The sequence below is a fragment of the Rhipicephalus microplus genome, chromosome X (assembly GCF_043290135.1).
Source record: "Rhipicephalus microplus isolate Deutch F79 chromosome X, USDA_Rmic, whole genome shotgun sequence".
In the NCBI taxonomy this organism is placed as follows: domain Eukaryota; kingdom Metazoa; phylum Arthropoda; class Arachnida; order Ixodida; family Ixodidae; genus Rhipicephalus; species Rhipicephalus microplus.
In genome coordinates this window covers 218598690-218617145 of record NC_134710.1, presented here as the reverse complement: position 1 = coordinate 218617145, position 18456 = coordinate 218598690, and the positions used below count along the sequence as shown (strand labels likewise).

The 18456-nt window shown below is 42.5% G+C and overlaps 1 protein-coding gene across 1 annotated transcript in view; it reads right to left on the bottom strand.

The window, feature by feature from the left end:
• Positions 1-2342: 2342 nt before the first annotated feature.
• The window catches only part of LOC119187481 (CD109 antigen), a 173229-nt gene continuing 157115 nt past the window's right edge, over positions 2343-18456 (bottom strand). Inside the window, exons 27-32 of the mRNA XM_037435599.2 lie at positions 14866-15095; positions 13087-13248; positions 10380-10576; positions 9340-9514; positions 8927-9032; positions 2343-7513 (exon numbers count right to left, since the gene is read on the bottom strand). Coding sequence (XP_037291496.2) covers positions 7320-7513; positions 8927-9032; positions 9340-9514; positions 10380-10576; positions 13087-13248; positions 14866-15095 — 1064 coding nt within the window. The 3' untranslated portion in view covers positions 2343-7319. The remainder of the gene's footprint in view (positions 7514-8926; positions 9033-9339; positions 9515-10379; positions 10577-13086; positions 13249-14865; positions 15096-18456) is intronic.

Genomic DNA, 18456 nt, shown 5'->3' with positions numbered 1-18456 from the left:
CACCAGACACGAAACTCATCGAAAAAGTGAACAGCTGCGAAAACTACAATATAATAAAATCGTTAAAAGTTACGCATTGAAATGTAAAGGAAGGTACCGAACGTTGCGATTGTGAGCATATGATTGTTTTACAACGACGCTTCAAATGGCATTCGAACTTATACGCACGGTCTTATCGTGGAGTACGCCACCTTGCCTTTTGGGTGCTACCGCGTATGTTTGCATGCCATTAGAGGTAGTTCGTTGCCTTAATCTCGGTATACATTCCGTGCTTAAATTTTCGTTTAAAACACCCCATTGCTAGTGCACACAGCTGCATTCCAGTTATTACATGGAGGTCGCAAGCTCTGCAAAGTGCGCATACCTTCTTGTGCAGCGCCTGGCTTGTTTGGCCGTCAAGGACGCTCGCCCCCACCGACCGATCTAAAAAGCTACAGCAGCGCCGCCGCTGCCGCCATGATCTGTTGCTACACTCCGAAGCTGGTGATGCTCCCACCTCCCTCTTCTAGCCACCATAGCTACACGCTCGAGGCATTCTAACGCAGTGCCTCCAGAATACCATTCACCGATTTTCTTGCGCAGAACATCAAATAAACCTTTTGTTCACTCTCTCCAGACGCAAGACTATCGTCTTTCGACTACATTTGCGGTGTAACATGCAGATTTGGAACCAATTTTTGTTTTTTCGAAACGAATACTGGGGTGCCGCTGCCGCCATGTTGAACTCGTGAAACGAATGCCAAAGTGCAGTGCCTCCGTGAACCGGTTCACGAAGTCCGGATGAAACGAATGGACCTCTTGTTGCAGAAAGCGTCGTTATGCTTGAAGAGAATATGCCACACGCACGTACAGCCAACGATTTTTTAAACGCAAACGCTCTGGCGTTGACCACTCAGTCTATGAGAGCGTTAATAACTGAACACAGCGGCAAAATTATATAACGACAACACGTGCATGCACGCATATTGTCGTTATAGAACAGTCTTCAGCTGTCGTTTAGGGTATTCTGGGATCCAGACAACGGCAGACAGGGAATAGAGAATTAATGACTCGGCGGTCTGCGCTCGCACGTTCAGGTTTGAAAAAAAAGGCAGCTGTACACTCTGCTTGTGGAGTCAAGTCAATTATTTTAGGGAGGCTGCTAGTAATTGCGTCATTTTGTAGTAAAACTGACGGTCACCGCTTTTTTACATGACTTTTGGGCATTTCGCCACTTTCCCGACACAAATTTCACAAACTCATTGATGTGGATGTTGAACGCTGGCTCTTTATTGTGCGTAAACAATGCCTTGAAGTACACGTTATGAACTTGTTTGGCAGATGAGGCTATGTTGGAGTTGTTAAAAATACCAATCAACTGCAAGCGAGCACAATTGAGGCGCTATTCTTCTCTTTTGAAAACGCCTATTTTAGGTCTTCTCTTAGACAAAGACGTATATAACCATCTGTAGCCGTTTGAAAAAGTCTTTCAGGTTTTGTTTCATACGATGTTTCGTGGATGTCCATTTGCAGTCCAAATTATTGCATCCTCATTAAATCCTTTGCAGATATCCTTCGTATGTGTCAGACAGAAAACAAAACGGATATAAAGAACAACTGAAATGCATCGACTGTAGGTAGTCCAGGCTTTGATAACCGTCTCTGGATATGGAGGTTAGGCTATAATTCGAATGCCCACCGGATTTTTGCGGCCCATTGGCATGAAGAGCGTAACATTTTCTCTGAGCAGTTATTCACCATTTTTTACAGTCAGTGACGGAGCTGCAGCAGTATTTTACTGATTTTGTCAATGTGAAGCACAACAAGAATAATAAAAAAAGGAGATGTCAAAGCGGCTGCAGGCTGTGCAGTGAGAGAGCTGGAGAAGTCCAACCTTGCACATCACAAGGATACGCCTCTGCATGTTCATAAATGTGAAGTAATATGAAAGTATTAGGTACCCCTTACACAATATATTGTCACGTTAACTATCTTATAGTGTGTCACTAGCATTTTTAATACATTCGATACACACGCTCAATAATGAGTGTTAGTACTTCAAAATAGTCTTGATAGGGCGTCCTTTAAATACAAACTAGAGGAAACAAAACTTCAGGTGCATAACTTCTCATAGCAATTTGCCATTAAAATTTTTTATAACCGATATTGTTATGAGACGCTTTTCATTATGATGAGAGCAGTCACCCTAATGCTTAGGTGAAAGAAAAAAAAAGATGCCGAAGACGGTAGAACGCTTTCTATTTTTTCTTGACCGCGTTGACCACAAGACTCGCTCGTTGTTTAGTTATTAGACCCGTGTTAAGAGAACAAGAGTAAGGTGAGAACAGTGACGACAGACACAATCCAGGATATAAAATAACTCTTGTTTGTTGTATTGCATCTGTACATCATACATAATTTGTGCAAGGCTTCTACACGCAATGTCGGCCTACAGGGGCCGGAAGAAAAGCAAACCCTTGTCTTCAGGTGCTCGTAATATCGTTCACATCACACATTTCATCAGTGGCTGACCATTTTCAAGAATGCAAAACATGGATATACATGTAGCAACGTGAACAAGAGTGCATTGATACGAAGATTCACAAGTGGCAGTTTTCAGACACACGTGGAAACAATAAACGCATACATTGGATGGTGACGCTGTGGCAGTGATATATTTTCGTGGTGAGATACATAATCCATTGAGGCAAATGAGGTTCCCAGCTGAACATGCTGAAAACATGGGTAGCACACGAAACAAACGACAGTTTGTGTCAGTTCATTAAAAGTAAAATATAACACAGTGCTTGATGAAATAAAACAACCGAAAGTCAGGCAGTATTCTCTGAATTGAAATTTTCTTTCGAATAGTCTCTACAAATCACATTCATTAGCATCTGGAGTAACACCCGCTTCAACACTCGCACCAGTGAACGAAGGTTGAACTTAAAACTAGCCAAATAATAAATTTTGCGCTTGTGAGTTCATTAAAAAATTTGGGAAGTATGACGTGATCTGGAGCTCAATGGCTTGCTCTTAAGTTCTGACGTAATTTATGAGCTGCATCTTCAGGCACTCTGAAATGATGTTTGCTCACATGACCGTCAGTCATGTGTTTGTGTACGCCATTAACATGTAGTGTGACCATCCCTATGTACGGTTACCTCACACTCTCTCCCATTCTAAACAACGATAATCTGATGGAATGCTGCATGACAAAATGGCAAAACACCAACCATGTTCAAGACCGCACTCATTCCAAGAAATCGTAAGGAAAATAAAGCAAAGCACCTTATACCAACACATACTTTTCTTTACACTGCACAATATGCGTACAAACAGACAAGAGTGTGCAAATATCTGAAGCTACCTGTGTGCAATGAAATACTGAGGGGGTACTTAAAATTAAGCCTTTGTTTTTGTTTTCCTCAGCTGTTTAAGACTGTGATATGTGCAAAAATACGGTCAATAAATGATAGCTATTTACTCCATTTTCACCACAAAGTGTCAACTTGCGATGTTTTGCTGAACCTGGCATTTGTCGTACCTGTGTACCACTGTTACACATTTTGGCGGAGATGCCTATGAAACGAGAGATGTTCCACGATATATATTGATGCTCTAACGCCTTTGTAAAAAAGGCGAAAGGCATTCCCTCTTCCTCCTTTTTTTACACAAGGACTTGTTTGTTTCTCCTTGTGCTTGTCCTTACAGGCATACAAGCCACACAGTATTGAATGCGCAGAATAACTGCAAATATCTGTACACTTTAGTCCCCTTGTATAGCTGATTTCACTCAGCAAATGTGACACAACAATAATAAAATGTCACTGGACCAAACAATAAAAAGAAGATAGCTTTATGGCAAGGCACATGAATTGCACTAAATTCATTTTTGTGGATTTTTAAGCTGCACATAGGTTCAACCTGGATTGTTTTGGGTTGGCTCGTGAATGTGACACCTAAAGTGTCACATTGTGCACTCTGCACAGCCGCTGGCAAGGCACATCGTTTTTTTTCTTCTTATTTTACGCTATATAGACAAACAAAAAACTATGACTATTGCGTAAAGCTCTTTGCAGATGTAAGAGGAATAACCTACACATATGCAATCCAGTGGTCATGTTCGACAAGGATATAGTTAACGATGGTGGGTAATGTTAAATCGCAATTTCTGTATCAAAGGTAACAATAAAATACAACCCAACAAAACAGCCTGAGAATTTTAGACGCCGTTCACGAAGCGGGTAGTACGTGAGATTGATTAGGTTTATGCCCACCAATCACGCGGTAGTTATAGAAGCAGCTGTAGCCCACGAAGTGTTCTGTATGAGCTGTTTCACATACTGGACTATTAATATTTATGCTGTACACAACCAAAAGACACGCTCATACACATCGCAATCTGTGATATCGCGTCTTTTTTAACACGAATATGGCCAGAGGCTAAATCACAACCTCACAGTGACGCCGTGTTGAGGCATGCTTAAAGTGTTACCTTGTACTGTGTAGATATGATCAGTTGATGTTGTGCTGCAAATTCGTCTGTAGACTAGTTGGTGCAACACTAGTACGGGCCAGTATTACTAGTTTAACTACATAATTGAAGCGATGGGGGTAAATATCCTGTTAATTTGCTGGAAAACAAAGGTCGACCTCATGTTTCTAGCTATGCCTTGCTCTGGCACCTTTCTAAGCAAGTAAATTTACAAGCATTTAAACAAAATATGACTGAAGTCATGAAATAAGAATTGCTGGACAAAGACTGTTACACGTTGATATTAACTAACATGCTATAAACCCTGTATTTTATTTAAATATTCCTGGCAAAGTTTGACAAAAGCATCACAGTTTTAAGCTTAAGGAAGGTTGATGAAGCATAAGAACAGCAATAGGCGTTCAGCTCAGGTAATCTTTCTTGTTTGTTTGAAATCAATAAGCGAACAAACCATGCTGCACTAGAAAGAGGATGAAATCACTGAAGGTCGCTAACTTTGATGCAGAAACTAGTCATTTAACCAGTGGCAGCTATACTTCGAGTACTCGAAGTTTCGCAGTATAAAATTTATACAGCTTGAATCACACGTGTCTCAAGTGGTCAGCCAGAAGATTTGGCCCCCAGTTTTGCAAAAAAAGCACAAGCTAACGCCGAAATGAGATCAACCATGGTTATGCCGCGTACTAGATGCGCTATATGACCAACATATAAGAAACCCAGGCGCTACCGCTAGGTAGCATCTACATTTGCTGGCGCACAGTCCACAGCCTACCCCTCTATTTTTAAGGTTTATACCTAATGATCTATATATAATCGTTAGACTTTTATACAACAGTTGAAACGTTTACGCCCCAATGTCTTGCAGTATATGAGCTGTTCGCGTGGCCCATGCAACCTGGCGCTCACTATCGATCAGTTAATCAGTGAACACTCCACTTTTCGCACGTATTCTCTAGAAAATTTTGTGTAGTTAGGTCACGCTTTGCAGAAAAACTTGCACACTCCGCCTTATATTAATAATTAATATTGTCCGCGTAGCCTTAGGTGCACGTTGAAAAACTCCAGGTGGTCGAAATTTCCGGAACCCTCCACTACGGCATCTCCCATAATCGTATGATGGTTTTGGGATGCTAAACCCCATATATCAATCAATGTCCGCTTTGCTTTGAGAGATACGGCCAGCAGCACGATTCAGTTTCTCCTCTTTCATATCGTGGCACAGGGATGAAAATAACCGCAAATGACGTCATAGATGGTATGCTCATCACGCATGCTATCTATTGATAACATGAGTAGGTGTTATTGACCTATTGATAGGGTATATTAGGTAAACGTCATTATCTGCCTTTTTTTGCGCCCCATTGTGGTCGTGGACACCTGAATTCGAATATAAGCTTTTTAAACAAGAACTATTTACCATATTACACAATTAGCATATTTTACACGGTACACTATTAGAATACGTATTATCACACACATTTGCTAAAAATATAACAGCAGATAGTATAGGTCATTAGCAGTGGGACGGAGTTTGTTCTCTCAAACAATTGTTTCAAGCAAACAGTTATGTAAACCAGGGCTCCCGTATTTGTGCACCAAGATTGGCAGAAAAAAAATGTAAGCACAGAAGTCTCACTGTTGCCACCATTTCACGCAGTAGCGAACTTGACGCACTACTGATGTTTCGCTTACTCCCCTTAGCGTTTTTTCGGTAGGTTCGAATTCACGAAGCTCCTTCTTCCTGAGGACTCTCTTGCCAATCGCTTTAACTTATTGCAAGTTCCCTACCACTATTTGCCAGTGTTCGCTTTAGGTAGCTTACAAACTATCTTTCAAATACAGGTCCTTTTCGGCAGTTTTAGACATTGATGTTTTATCGACATATATAGTTATACAAAGATAAATCTATTGTATTTTCATTGTTATATTCATGCTCCTGGTTAATATTGGGCTCTTTACAAAGATGTCGTACTGTGAACATGATTAAGTGGGTGCTGTATGCTTTTGTACGTGATTCCTACAAGACAAAAAAAAACACGTCACACGTCTATTATGACGCCTCTTTCACACCTGAATATGATGTTATGAAGCCGGCTGTTTCCACTTCCAAGTTACAAAACCACTTGAAGCATAGTATTCAACTTTTCAGCTCATTACACATCATCTCATCACTGAAGCGTGAGTTGACGCTGAGAAGTGTTAATGCCTTAATGACAACGCTATGGACAACGACTACCTCCATATGCCCTCTGACGCTAGCTGAAAAGTATCACTTCATGCCGTGAGCTAAAAGAAACGTATAAAGATATCTCCACAACAAAATGTTAATGAGCCCGCAAGTGGGCACCGTAAGTTGTCTTTTGAAACAATTATGTGTAACATATTTTGTGGCAGCGTTTGTACATGTAACCCCTAAGTAAAATCGCATGGCACTGTATTTTGATGTCTTCACGTTAAATACAACTCGCGATACGCGACCAGATTTTCGTGCTTTGAATTATCGCAATGAGTTTCAGGGAATTTATAGTATATATGCAGCCAGGCGGATCCTCACGTAACAAATCAATACTTATTAAGCCACAACCATTTGGAACAACCATCGTGGCACCCACCTTTTGCGCAGGAAGTGCGCCAAACGCCAATGCCTCAGTGCTAAGCGATCGGCGCAGTCCCAAACACGTTCACCACCTTCCGTGTCCACCCAGTCAAACCACGCCGGACAAATATATGCTTCAAAATGAAATTCACCACAGTACACCGCACATGCACGAAGTCCAGGACTTAAGATGGTGCTGCAATCATTCACGCTTACACGCACGCATTGTAGAGAGTCAAACACTCATCAGCAGTTCCTTCTAGCACAGAAAAGTTCCTGGCACAGGAGAAGTACTGCCACTATTAGCAGTGTCCAGCTAAGTGCAGGAACACTGGCAGCGCTGAAGTGCGGGCAGTACGGGCACTGGTATGAACCACATACTTCGCAGATGCTCAGCACGTAGAGGTCGTAGTTTTCCCATATTTTCTCCTTGTAGTTTTCTGAAAATTGAAATAAACGAGAACAAGCTAGCGCCTGATTTCAACCATTTAACCTTGGGATAAACTGCACTTAAGCAAGATTTAAGGGTACCGTAAATCGTTGCTGTCAATTTTAATAGTAAAGACAGATAACGGAACATGCCTACACAATTTTGAAATGCAGCAAGCGTGTTTGAAAGGGAAGAAAAAAACATTATAATAGTGTGTTGCCAGAAGCACGCTCGTTTCGTAAGGTAGTGTTTGAGAGACTGATAAAACAGCTGTTACATTATATGTTATGTGTTGTATTGGAATGTCGTGTAAGAAACATATCTTTTGCAATAAAATTGAGGGGTAGACATCAACAGCATTTTAAACCTTCCTTCGCCATGCCATAACGCCACGTTTGAGAGCATTCGTTAACACATTACTGAGGTCGTATTAAATATGAAACAACTTTTGCTCAAAAGAAACTACGGGGATTTCAGGTGTATGTCCGACATGCACCATAACACTTTTTTTACGAATTTTGAATTATTCTACGGGCCGTATTCACTCCTCCTTCCTCTGTACGCCCTGTTTGTAACGCCATCATAGTGACGCTGCACTTCTAGTAGGCATTCAGTACGCAGCAAAATAAAGGCGCAGGACGATATGCCTCAGCTATAAATCATGTATGCAGTGCGTGAACTGAACACAGTGAGGTGGCTTACTGGATTTGTAAACGAGGGCACCAGGCTGTATTCAGTCCTACCTTCACAGTGCAATTATTTCAGATGGTTTGAAATTTGAGATGACCCATCTTAAGTATCAGTGTGTGCATTGATTTATTATTATCAATATTCTAGCTTCAACAATGCTTACAGTCATGATCCAGAGATTTTGAGCTACACGAACAGATAAGTATATCCGAAACGAGAAGCAAGCTTTTCCACATAGTAAAAATTATTATGGAGAAGGCAGCTTTGCAGGCTTCACTGATCTACCAATATGCTTAAACGAACCGGTTGACGATGTAAAGCGATCGTTTCGGCCAAATGATCGTTTAATACAGGACCACTAGCAATGCTCACACAGTTTACAAACAGCGAAGAGAAGCGAGTACGGTGTCCTAATAGCATGGCACCCTCAGACACGACAGGCTGCGGCGTGGTCATTCGCTGCCCTATAAGAACAGGCCAGGGCTATAGGGCAAGCGAGCCAATTAACGCGTTGTACTAACTCAAGACACATAAAATATGAGCCCTGGTTAGTGTGACTGAAATTATTAGTGGCCAAAAGAGAGGTATGAGTATGACCTTTTTTTGCTTACAGCTGAATAACTTAGCACGATGATGGGACAGTAGTGCTTTTTCTAGCCGAGCAGAACAAAGAATCTTAAATTTCACTGGTCTCGCCAGAATTTTCAAGGTATTACACAATTGTCACACTTGCCTGGAAAATTGTACTCATACACCTTGGCCTTCAGGTACCGTGTCGAGTTGGCAACAGGATACCACCGTTGGATGAGAAAGTTGACGCAGGTCCATTCGCTTGTAAGCTGCAATCGTTCAAACCTATAAGAGCTTGAACTATCTCTTTTCCGACAGTATACAAGTAAAGGTAGCAATTAAAGATATTTGAACAATATACTTTAGCTTTCTTCTTGTAAATTTATTACTATTAACGTTTTAGTGACGAATACGACGTAGAGCATTGGGTAGATGTGGAAGCTATTCACTTGATTACATATTGATCTACGCCCTCCCCTGCAGTTTTTCTTCTACTGTATGCCTGCACGTACAGACAACTTCCTTATTCATTAACCAACCCTAATAAATAAGTTTCAGTCAAGCGCATCAACTTACGTGTTCAAACATGAACACTGCTGTCCTGGGTAGCACTTTGGCCATGCTTAGTCGAGGAACTTCGCCTGACTTGACATAGTTGTCTAGATGCGGCCTGTAGTTAGCATAACCCGTAGGAATGACCAGCTCCAGCACAGCTGCACCACTCTCCGCACTCATATTGGTCATCGTCCACCTATAAGTAAAAAAACAACAGAATGCAATGTAGACCCAGTTGACATGGAAAAGCTTGTGACACAGTATAACTAACTTCATTTGGTCCCACAGCAACAAACAAGCACGCTCTCTCAGGGCTAAAAAAATGGTTAACTGTATGGTCCCGGTATGGTCAACATATCGCGTGCATTCCGATAAATTTATAGTATGGAAAAGCTATGGAAACGAAATCGCATGAGCATTTTCTGATTGGCATCGTGCAGGTGATTTTGCTGGGTATAAATTATAACATGATCTCAAACCCTCCATGAAGATAAGCGCGCTTCTCTTCTACTGCGTGGGAATGTCCCCATTTTGCGCGGCTTAGCAAATTTTTGGTGGCTACAAATATTTAGATGGCTAGTCGCCTTCTTGTGCGCTTGTTTTTCGCACACCTGCTGTTGAAATTGTATTATTTAACAGTATAACCTCCCTATCTCATGTATTTCGTCTTTTTTGTCCACGCCGTTCATCACATCAGCGTTGTGATAACGAGTGTTCACGGCATCGAGTGAGATCTGGAAAGGTTTCTCTGTGTGCAATTGACTTTATGCAAGTTATGCCAACTATAAATTAAATATTTACTGTAATATTAGTCATCAACAAAACTATATTCTTTGCTTTGTGTCATCGTCTAATACATTTCTATCACTGTCATTGTTTACTGCAATTTCTTGTTTTTGATTCTCGTCCTCCTCTGTGGCTGAAGCCCATTGTGCTTGTTATGGCATCACTGCTTGCATATGATAACTGATAAATTTATTTACACCGCACATAAATGTTGAAGAAATACACGTTAAAATCAGAAGGGAAGGAAGGTGCCACATAAGAGCCGGTCCACTCACCTTACACAGCTGCGGATGTTGATATGTGACCTGTTCCTCCCCGAAAACCTCGGCTCCAACGTCAGGTCAAAAGCCTCGTAGGCAGGTGGAACTAACAAAAAGTCACGATCAACGTTGTAAGTCACGTCTAGCTGTATCAGAGACAGGCCCGATCCCTGAGCCAGAACATCACAGTGACCCCAAACGTTGGGTTGGACCTGCAAAAAGGAGCACAGGCGTGAATACTGTTTACTTTTTGCTCCAGTCACACAGCGCTCACAATTTGTTTTAGCGTGCAACTGCTTATTTGTCACCGTGGGCATTGCACATCAGCGTCGAAATTACCTATTGTAATAACACGAGCACAGGCGGTAGCGGCACTCCATATTCTACACGTTTGAAATGTTGGTAAATGCTGATTTCATCACATCAAACTAATATTAGCGACTTTGCAGCTGCAAGTTTTGAAGGTTTTGGCACTAGGTGCTGGGTCATTAGTCATTACAGTCGAATCACGCTATAATGAAGTCCACTACAAATTTCTGCCACAACGAACAATTTTCTATTATTTGGACAGATTTATGAGTACAAAAAAAGACTTGCCCAAGCAGCACTTTTAGCAAATTTTCTGTTCCCCGTCAGCCACCCACAGAAAACAATGTGAAAATTGTCTCGTCACAAATAATACTTTTCCTGGATGTTTCCGCGTTAACTAAGTTTTTGCGAGTACTACTACATAAAATAAAAAGAACTTGCCTAGTTCTTTTTTGGCGCGAAATTTCGCTGCCAACTCGGTAATTTCTCGATGGCTCATGACATCCAGAACACAGGGCTGTATCGCAACAACCATGTTTTTACCGCAGACACGCTTTCTGCCACCACACGCAGATCCCGCTAACTTTATTGCTGTTGGGATGGTAAGTGACAGCTCACCCATCCACCATGCACGTTTGATGTACCATGGCAGAATCGCGATCTTCAAAACGCCCGCCATATGTTTTTGACATCGAGATAAAAAAAAATACTTGGTCATCACTAGCCATGCGATCGTGAATGACAACCATGCGTCGTGAGGGTGCACAAGCGAGCAGCACGCACCTAGTCCCAGCGTAACTGCATTCTGCCGCAACCGCTGCGAACTCAAATGCGGCCTTGTCGAACGCGATCATGGGCGACCATGAAAGCACGCGTGCAGTCAACGCGCACTGATTCAATCCAATATATATTGCCGTAACAATGCGAACAAAATAGCAACGACGCAGTTCTGAAGTACACGCATGGCCAGCGTGCACAGATTGAAAACGGAACTACTGTTTGCTGCAACCGATGCGCACGATACCGCGGTCGCTATCATCTTGTTCATCGATAGCGAATAAGATCCGAAGGCGCGCTGCTAACACAGCCGTATATTAAAGGTAATAAAGCAATCAAACGACAGGAAGTATTACGGCTTTCCTGTCGTTCATTTATGGCCACAGTAGTGCGGAGCTTCGTTACTTTCAGTTGCAATTATCAGTTGGCCTTAGCGAAGCTTTGGCACTGCTTGTTCGCGATGCTGTACACTCAGCACGCTTCAAGGGTTGCCTGAATATCGCTTTTTTTTCTGTATAACCCACCCCTGCATATAACCGGCACCCCCGACCGCAAACCGCGGGAAGAAGAAAATAACTACCCGTGTATTGACACATTGTATTGCCGTGAAGCCGTGCCGTGAAGCCAATTTGCGCACCGAAATTCTCATATAATCTTCACCTCAACTTCAGCTCGAATTTTCTGTATATTTTGATTGCGTTATATGCGAGAAAATACGTTCACTCAGTGTTCGGCCAGGTACGGCTGAGTTAGCGAAAGTTTAATGCGTGCGCTTGCGGGCACCAAAGGACGAGTCAAAATCGTCAGATCTTACCAAATTGTGCGGTCTGTAGATGAAATTTGGTACAACGAAATTCCGCAACAACAATTTTTTTCACTTGTCCTGTCAATTTTGTTGTAGCAGAATTTGATCTGTTCAAAATTGGCCTAGTCAAAAGGCTCTAACTATAGAACAATTCACATAAGAAAACTGTACCTTAACGTAACACCCTAACTGTAAAAACTTTTATCAGGTTCACTTGCTCATTTCATATTTGTTTGTTCTTTTTACCATTATTTTCTTCCCTCTCTTCTGAAGTCTTTTATTCCCCTTCTCCATCCTTATACAGAGTAGCATACCAGTGGTATATCGACGCCGGCAAAAATGTTTGTTCTCCAAATGAAGAGCCTTTCTCTCTCAGTTGCAAGTTCACACAATCTGAATAGAGATAACTTATCATAAGGACTGCAACACAAAAACAGCGAAATTCGTCACTATGATAACTTAAGCCACCCGCCTGCCCCAGTGAAACAATCCGTGCAATCCAACTGTCCGTCGTTGCTTGCTTTTCTTTGAAAGGTGAGCGCATTGCTGATTCTGTAGAGTGGAGTTATGCGCAGTGCTTATCATGCAGATTCACATGTTTACCCACACAGGATTGGCCTTATCGGCACGTGAGTATTCACATAATTGTGTTTATTATGCGAAATGTGACCTTTACATGATACGAATTTAAGAATAAGCAAAAGGTACGCTAGCCTTGAATGAATAACCATAGTATATATGTACTGCACTCTTTTGTTCCGGTTTTACAGCCAAGGGGCTCCTTGTGAAAAGATGCCCAAGTATTTTTTAAAGAAAGATCACCATACTCACATCGAATACTTTTCTGCGTGCCAAGTCATCTTTGGATATCCGCAACGTGCTGGGATAGCCAGGATTCGATGAAGATTCCACAGTTACTTTCATCTCAGTGATGCCTCGGACATGCGTTCGGAATGAATACTGCGTCAGGGCCTCCAGAGCTGCAAGTGTGTCCTGAAACACGTGAAATAAAAATAAAATATTGAAATGAAAAAAAAAACAGAAGAAGTCATGTATCTTATTTGCATTCAAATGTAAATTATAAGCACCCTGTGGTGCGAGGGCACAATAACATGGTAATACGTGAGGTTTGTAGTGTACACGTATCTCGAAGGATTACGGCCACTAGCGTGGGTTCGGTCTTAGGGAGCCCGAGGGCATGCGTTAACCATCGCCGTGGCAAGAACATGGTACTGCTCAAGGTCTCAGCACTTTATTGTATGCGGCAGCACCAAAACCCAGTACAGAGCCTGTTGCTACAGGGGCGGCAGGAAAACAAATGGGCTTATCTACGCCCCGGGCGAGAAGTACCACACAGTGGTGCCGCGAGCACGTCTTCGTGGGCAAAAGGGATTCACGGTGACACCGGAACAAAGGGCCCGGTCGCTCGAGCAAGGGAAAAATGCGTTCCCGTTGGCTTCGGAGAGGTATGGCTCGGCGTAGTTTAACCACGCACTAGGAGACCGCACTGCTCTTCAGCCAAGCGTTCGCAACGGGCAACAAAAGGTGAGCATTCGCCGCAGGCGCGTAGCGCCGTTCGCGAAGTCTGACGAGTTCCAGACAGTAGGAGCCAATGGATGGAAAAAAATGCGTGTCCACCGTAAGCTGTCCTGCAAAGGTTCTCTCTCACTCTCGAGTCCTGATGTGCGCGCGTGAAATGTCCCGAGAGACTTCGCACACGACGCCACAGTCGACACCCACTACCGGGTGAGAGGGGTTAAACGTCACTCCCCGCTCCCCCAGCACGGCAGACCACGGAGGAGGGGAGTCATGTTGGACATGAGCACGCAGAAAGAGGCGGCAAAGCAAGCGCGAAGGCGGCGGGCTAGCCTCAATTCTCACAGGTTTTACACACCAAAAACACCAACCTGATCGTGGGGCACATCGTAGTGGAAGGCTTACGAAAGCTTAACCATATATGGTGTCATTTAACGGGTACCCACATCGCACAGTACAAACCTTCACTCGGGTACTGTGTGATTATGCGTTTCCTTGTAAATGTGCCTGCCGCGGCCGGAATCGAGCCGCCTTTGGGTTTGCAGCCATTGTACATTAACCGTTGTACCTCTGTGGCGGACAGCAAGTAGAACGAGAGGAATGGTCGCTTTTAAGAGCAACACCATGCAGACTGGTGTAAAGGTACAGTTCACTTATTACGAGTGCTCTCACAGGCGAACTTTTTAGCTCTTCTAGTGCAACAGTATCCTCTCAATGAAGGTGCGCACATTTATTGTGAACGAGTAAATTTTTTTAACATTGGAATTAAGCGGCTGAAAACAATACTTTCAAGTGTTATAAATGTTGAAAAGAAGTGCTATCTTCACTTACGGCCACCAAAGTTTTAACCGACGCAGAAATCAAGACCATTTCCACTATGTTTTCTGACAGCAACGTGAACGCCGAGAAAAAAAGGAAGACATCCGACTTCGTGATTAGCGGCATAAGTCCATAACTGTTGAGTCACCACACTAAATGTGGAGACTCAACCAAGTGTGGTGACACCAGGGTACCTTAAAATGACTACCTGACAAGACTGACGGGTGCAATTAACGGCGAAAACCAACTGCTTACCTGTGTGCCGATAAAGCCGTAGTCGGTGGAACGCATCTGGTTCAGCCAGCGGACAATCTGATCCTGGAAAACGCCACCCTGCTTGAGGTAGGATTGCAAAGCGTACGCCGTGGCCTCTACGGCAGACGAGTCCTCCGGGTGCGGCATCCGGGGAATCAGGTACGGCCGCTGGCTCTGGATCACGATCACGGGCGGTGGAATGGGCACGCTGCTCCAGTAGATGGCTCCCTCTGTAACCAAAGTGCAGATAATATGACACAGCAGTCAGTGCGCAAAGTTTCAGTGTGTTACCACTGTATTTTTATCAACATTCGCAACCAGTGCAATGGAACATTTCATTTGCTCGACGCTTCACCATGAGGAGTTATGTACAGTGCCAGGTGCAAAAGTAGCAGGAAGTGAAGGCAATTGCTGTCTTGAAGAAGGCAAGAACACTTGTGAAAACGTTGGCTATACTGCAACACCCTGTGTTCCAGGCATATTTATTTCTTCAGATACATAGTGTGTTCTGTCAATTCGCTTAGACGAAACAAACAATTTGGATTCGAGATTAAAGACATAGAAGTTTCAGTTGTGCGAAGACTTCGCCTGCCCGATTAAAACCTTTCTTCATACCCGCATCCACTTGGGAAATGTTGCAAACTCTTCGTGTACTACCTCCCCAGATTCATTCAGCATCCCAGAAAGATCTGTTTCAAGTTTTTCGCTATTCCTCAATTACATCAACGCTCACCCCCACTTAATGTACCGACTATAATTTGCTGACAATGGCGTTACAGTGTGTTACTTATAAAAAATCAACCCGTCAGATTTTCAGAAGCTTCAGGAAAACCTTGATACTTCGTTTGAATTGTGTAAAAAGATCGCTCACCAGACTAATGTAAAGTGGAAATGCACGCAGACAACTAATCGGAATCTTACTAGTAATAGCAGCACGCATTATTTCGATGAGATCACACTCGAACCTGGTACGTCTTACCCAATTATCTTGGCATCCACCTTATTGGAGATCTTGCTTGCATGTTGACTATGTTACTGACAATCTCAGTGACATGCTAGGTTAATTAGGACGTAATAAAAAACTTGTTCACTGTATCATAAAACGTAGCTTGGCTCTTTTGGATGCTTCAACCACATCGCTCACATAATACACCCTACGGCTGTCTATTTCATCCAAAATAACCTTGTGTTTGTTACGAAATCACACTAGTTGCACCAGTTTTCTCTCCAAGAAGACCACACTCACCCTACTGTATCTGACGTCACGTCCAAATTTCTGTCGTCATTTTTTTTGTTCTTCTTTTTTTTTGTTACACAATATCTGCCGATCTAATAGCCCTCTATAAAATTTTTTTTTTCGTTCTTCTTCGAGGTAGGGATCATTGCCTTCGGACCATAATTTCAAAACGTAGTGTTCAGCTTTGCCGAGATAATGCGCACAAGAATGATTTGCTCGACAAGACCAACCCCCCCCCCCCCCCCCTTCTCCTGGCCTTAATATATCTATTTATGCGAATACCACGATCTGATTAAAAGAACTTCTTTAATGGTAGACTGCGCAGAAAGATCGATGATTTCAGGTCGTTATCGTGCATATAAAGTAGTGTTCAAGAAAGTATTTTTTCCTTCATTTAGTATATACGAAAAGCGGCCATGATAGCCGGGATTGAACTCAGCAGGCCGCTAGGCTATAGCGGTGAATCGTGGGTCTTGGAGGCATAAATGAATGAATGAATGATTGAATGAATGACTGAATAAATGAATTAATGAATGGACAGTGTACGGGTCTCTCGCTGCATATCTGCGCTAAAAAATAAGGTAAATGATGAACTTTTGAGAATATGTATGTGATGTGAAAATAACAAGCTACAGATAATGGTATTAAGACCAAATTTGTCATTTTATTCTCACATATGCATTCGTTCACTCCTACTGAAAACATTTCCATCAATAATCGCATTATCTCTCCAGCTAACCATTGTAAATTTTTCAGCGTGGAACTTGATTGCCACCTTAAGTTTTATCCACACGTTTCTAACGTAAGAAAGAAAATGGCCTACGGTGTACATGCGTCTCCTTCCCTACTCTCATATTACCTTGTAATGCTTCCGTTCATTCTCATCTTAACTACAACATTGAATCATGGGGCAACTCATACAATAGCCACCTTACGTCCCTGCAAGTAATTTAAAACCAAGCCATTCATCTAACAACGTTTGACTTCATTGTGTTTACGGGACTACGGGACCTCCTCCGGGATCTCCGTCGCCAGTCAGTTATTGCATTCCCATAAAATTTTAAATGTGTTTAATCTCAATAAATATAATCAAAATTTTTATAGGGCATAACAGAATAGCATTCCTGCATCCATAATACCGAAGACATCTTTAAGCGTGGGCACTACCGTCATTCACCGTATAGGTATACGTATCTATATATATCAAAACACAAGAAAAAAAACAGAAACAGACTCCGGTGCATGGAATCGAACGCCCGACCTCCGAATTACGAGCGCGAGGCGTTACCCACTAAGCCACGAAGGAGCACCTCCTTCAACATATAAACAGCAAGATATATATATATGAACACTTACTGCTGGCGATGGGCATCTCGGGGGGAACTATTCTGTTTTCAGCATTACCAGCGAGATGGCACAACGAGCGTGCGTCGCCAGATCATCACGACGCGGTGGCACACGCTCTCATCTTCCATTCGAAATTAGCCACGCAACGAGGCGACGCTCACGCCTGCGCTCACTTATCTCGCGATGGTGACAATCGTACACCTTAGGCTTTTACCGGAATGATTCTGCTGTAGTTACCGAGTGCACAAAGGTCACTGCACTCGTAACAAAGTCTGCGTTTGCGAAAAGGGCACGCTTTTCAGACACAGCAAAGTAAAAACTGGGATGCCTATTCACTTTCATATGTACCTGTCAGTACGTTCCATTCGTCATTTGTGCGTGAGAAACGAAGGGAATGTTTCGATCTGCTTGACCACTATTCAAGTTGTTGCTACCGCGTTCATTGCTTCATCTTTGCGGCAAAGCTGTGACTTTTTGTTTGATTCATATAACTCCGGCTTTTGTCTGCTGTAGTTTTTTTTCTCCCCCAATAGTTCTTGTAAATTTATAGTTTCCCGCATCTTTGTATCCTATTTCTACGATCGATTTTATCGTTTTATGCATATATTGTATCTTGTTTAATTTATGCATTTTGTTACCTTGTGCACTGCACTTTTACTTTAGTTTTCAAATATGTTTTACGCCCTCTCCTTTTTTCACTTATTGGCTTAGACACATTCTTTTACTTTTTCATTGCTTTTTTAGTGCTTTTTCCAGATTTTTGTCTTGTATCATATGAGCTTATGTCATTGCCATTTTGAGGGTAATATTCACCATGCTATTATTTACAGGAGGTCCTATTTCTGTCTGTGACTACGGGACCTCCTTCTGTATATTCTTACGACATACTTATTCCTTTGTTTGATTTGAAATAAAGTATTCTGAAATTTGGAACGTGATTTAATGAATATAACATAAGCCAATACGGCTAGTATGCATAATATAATTGCCGCTAAATCAACAACCAC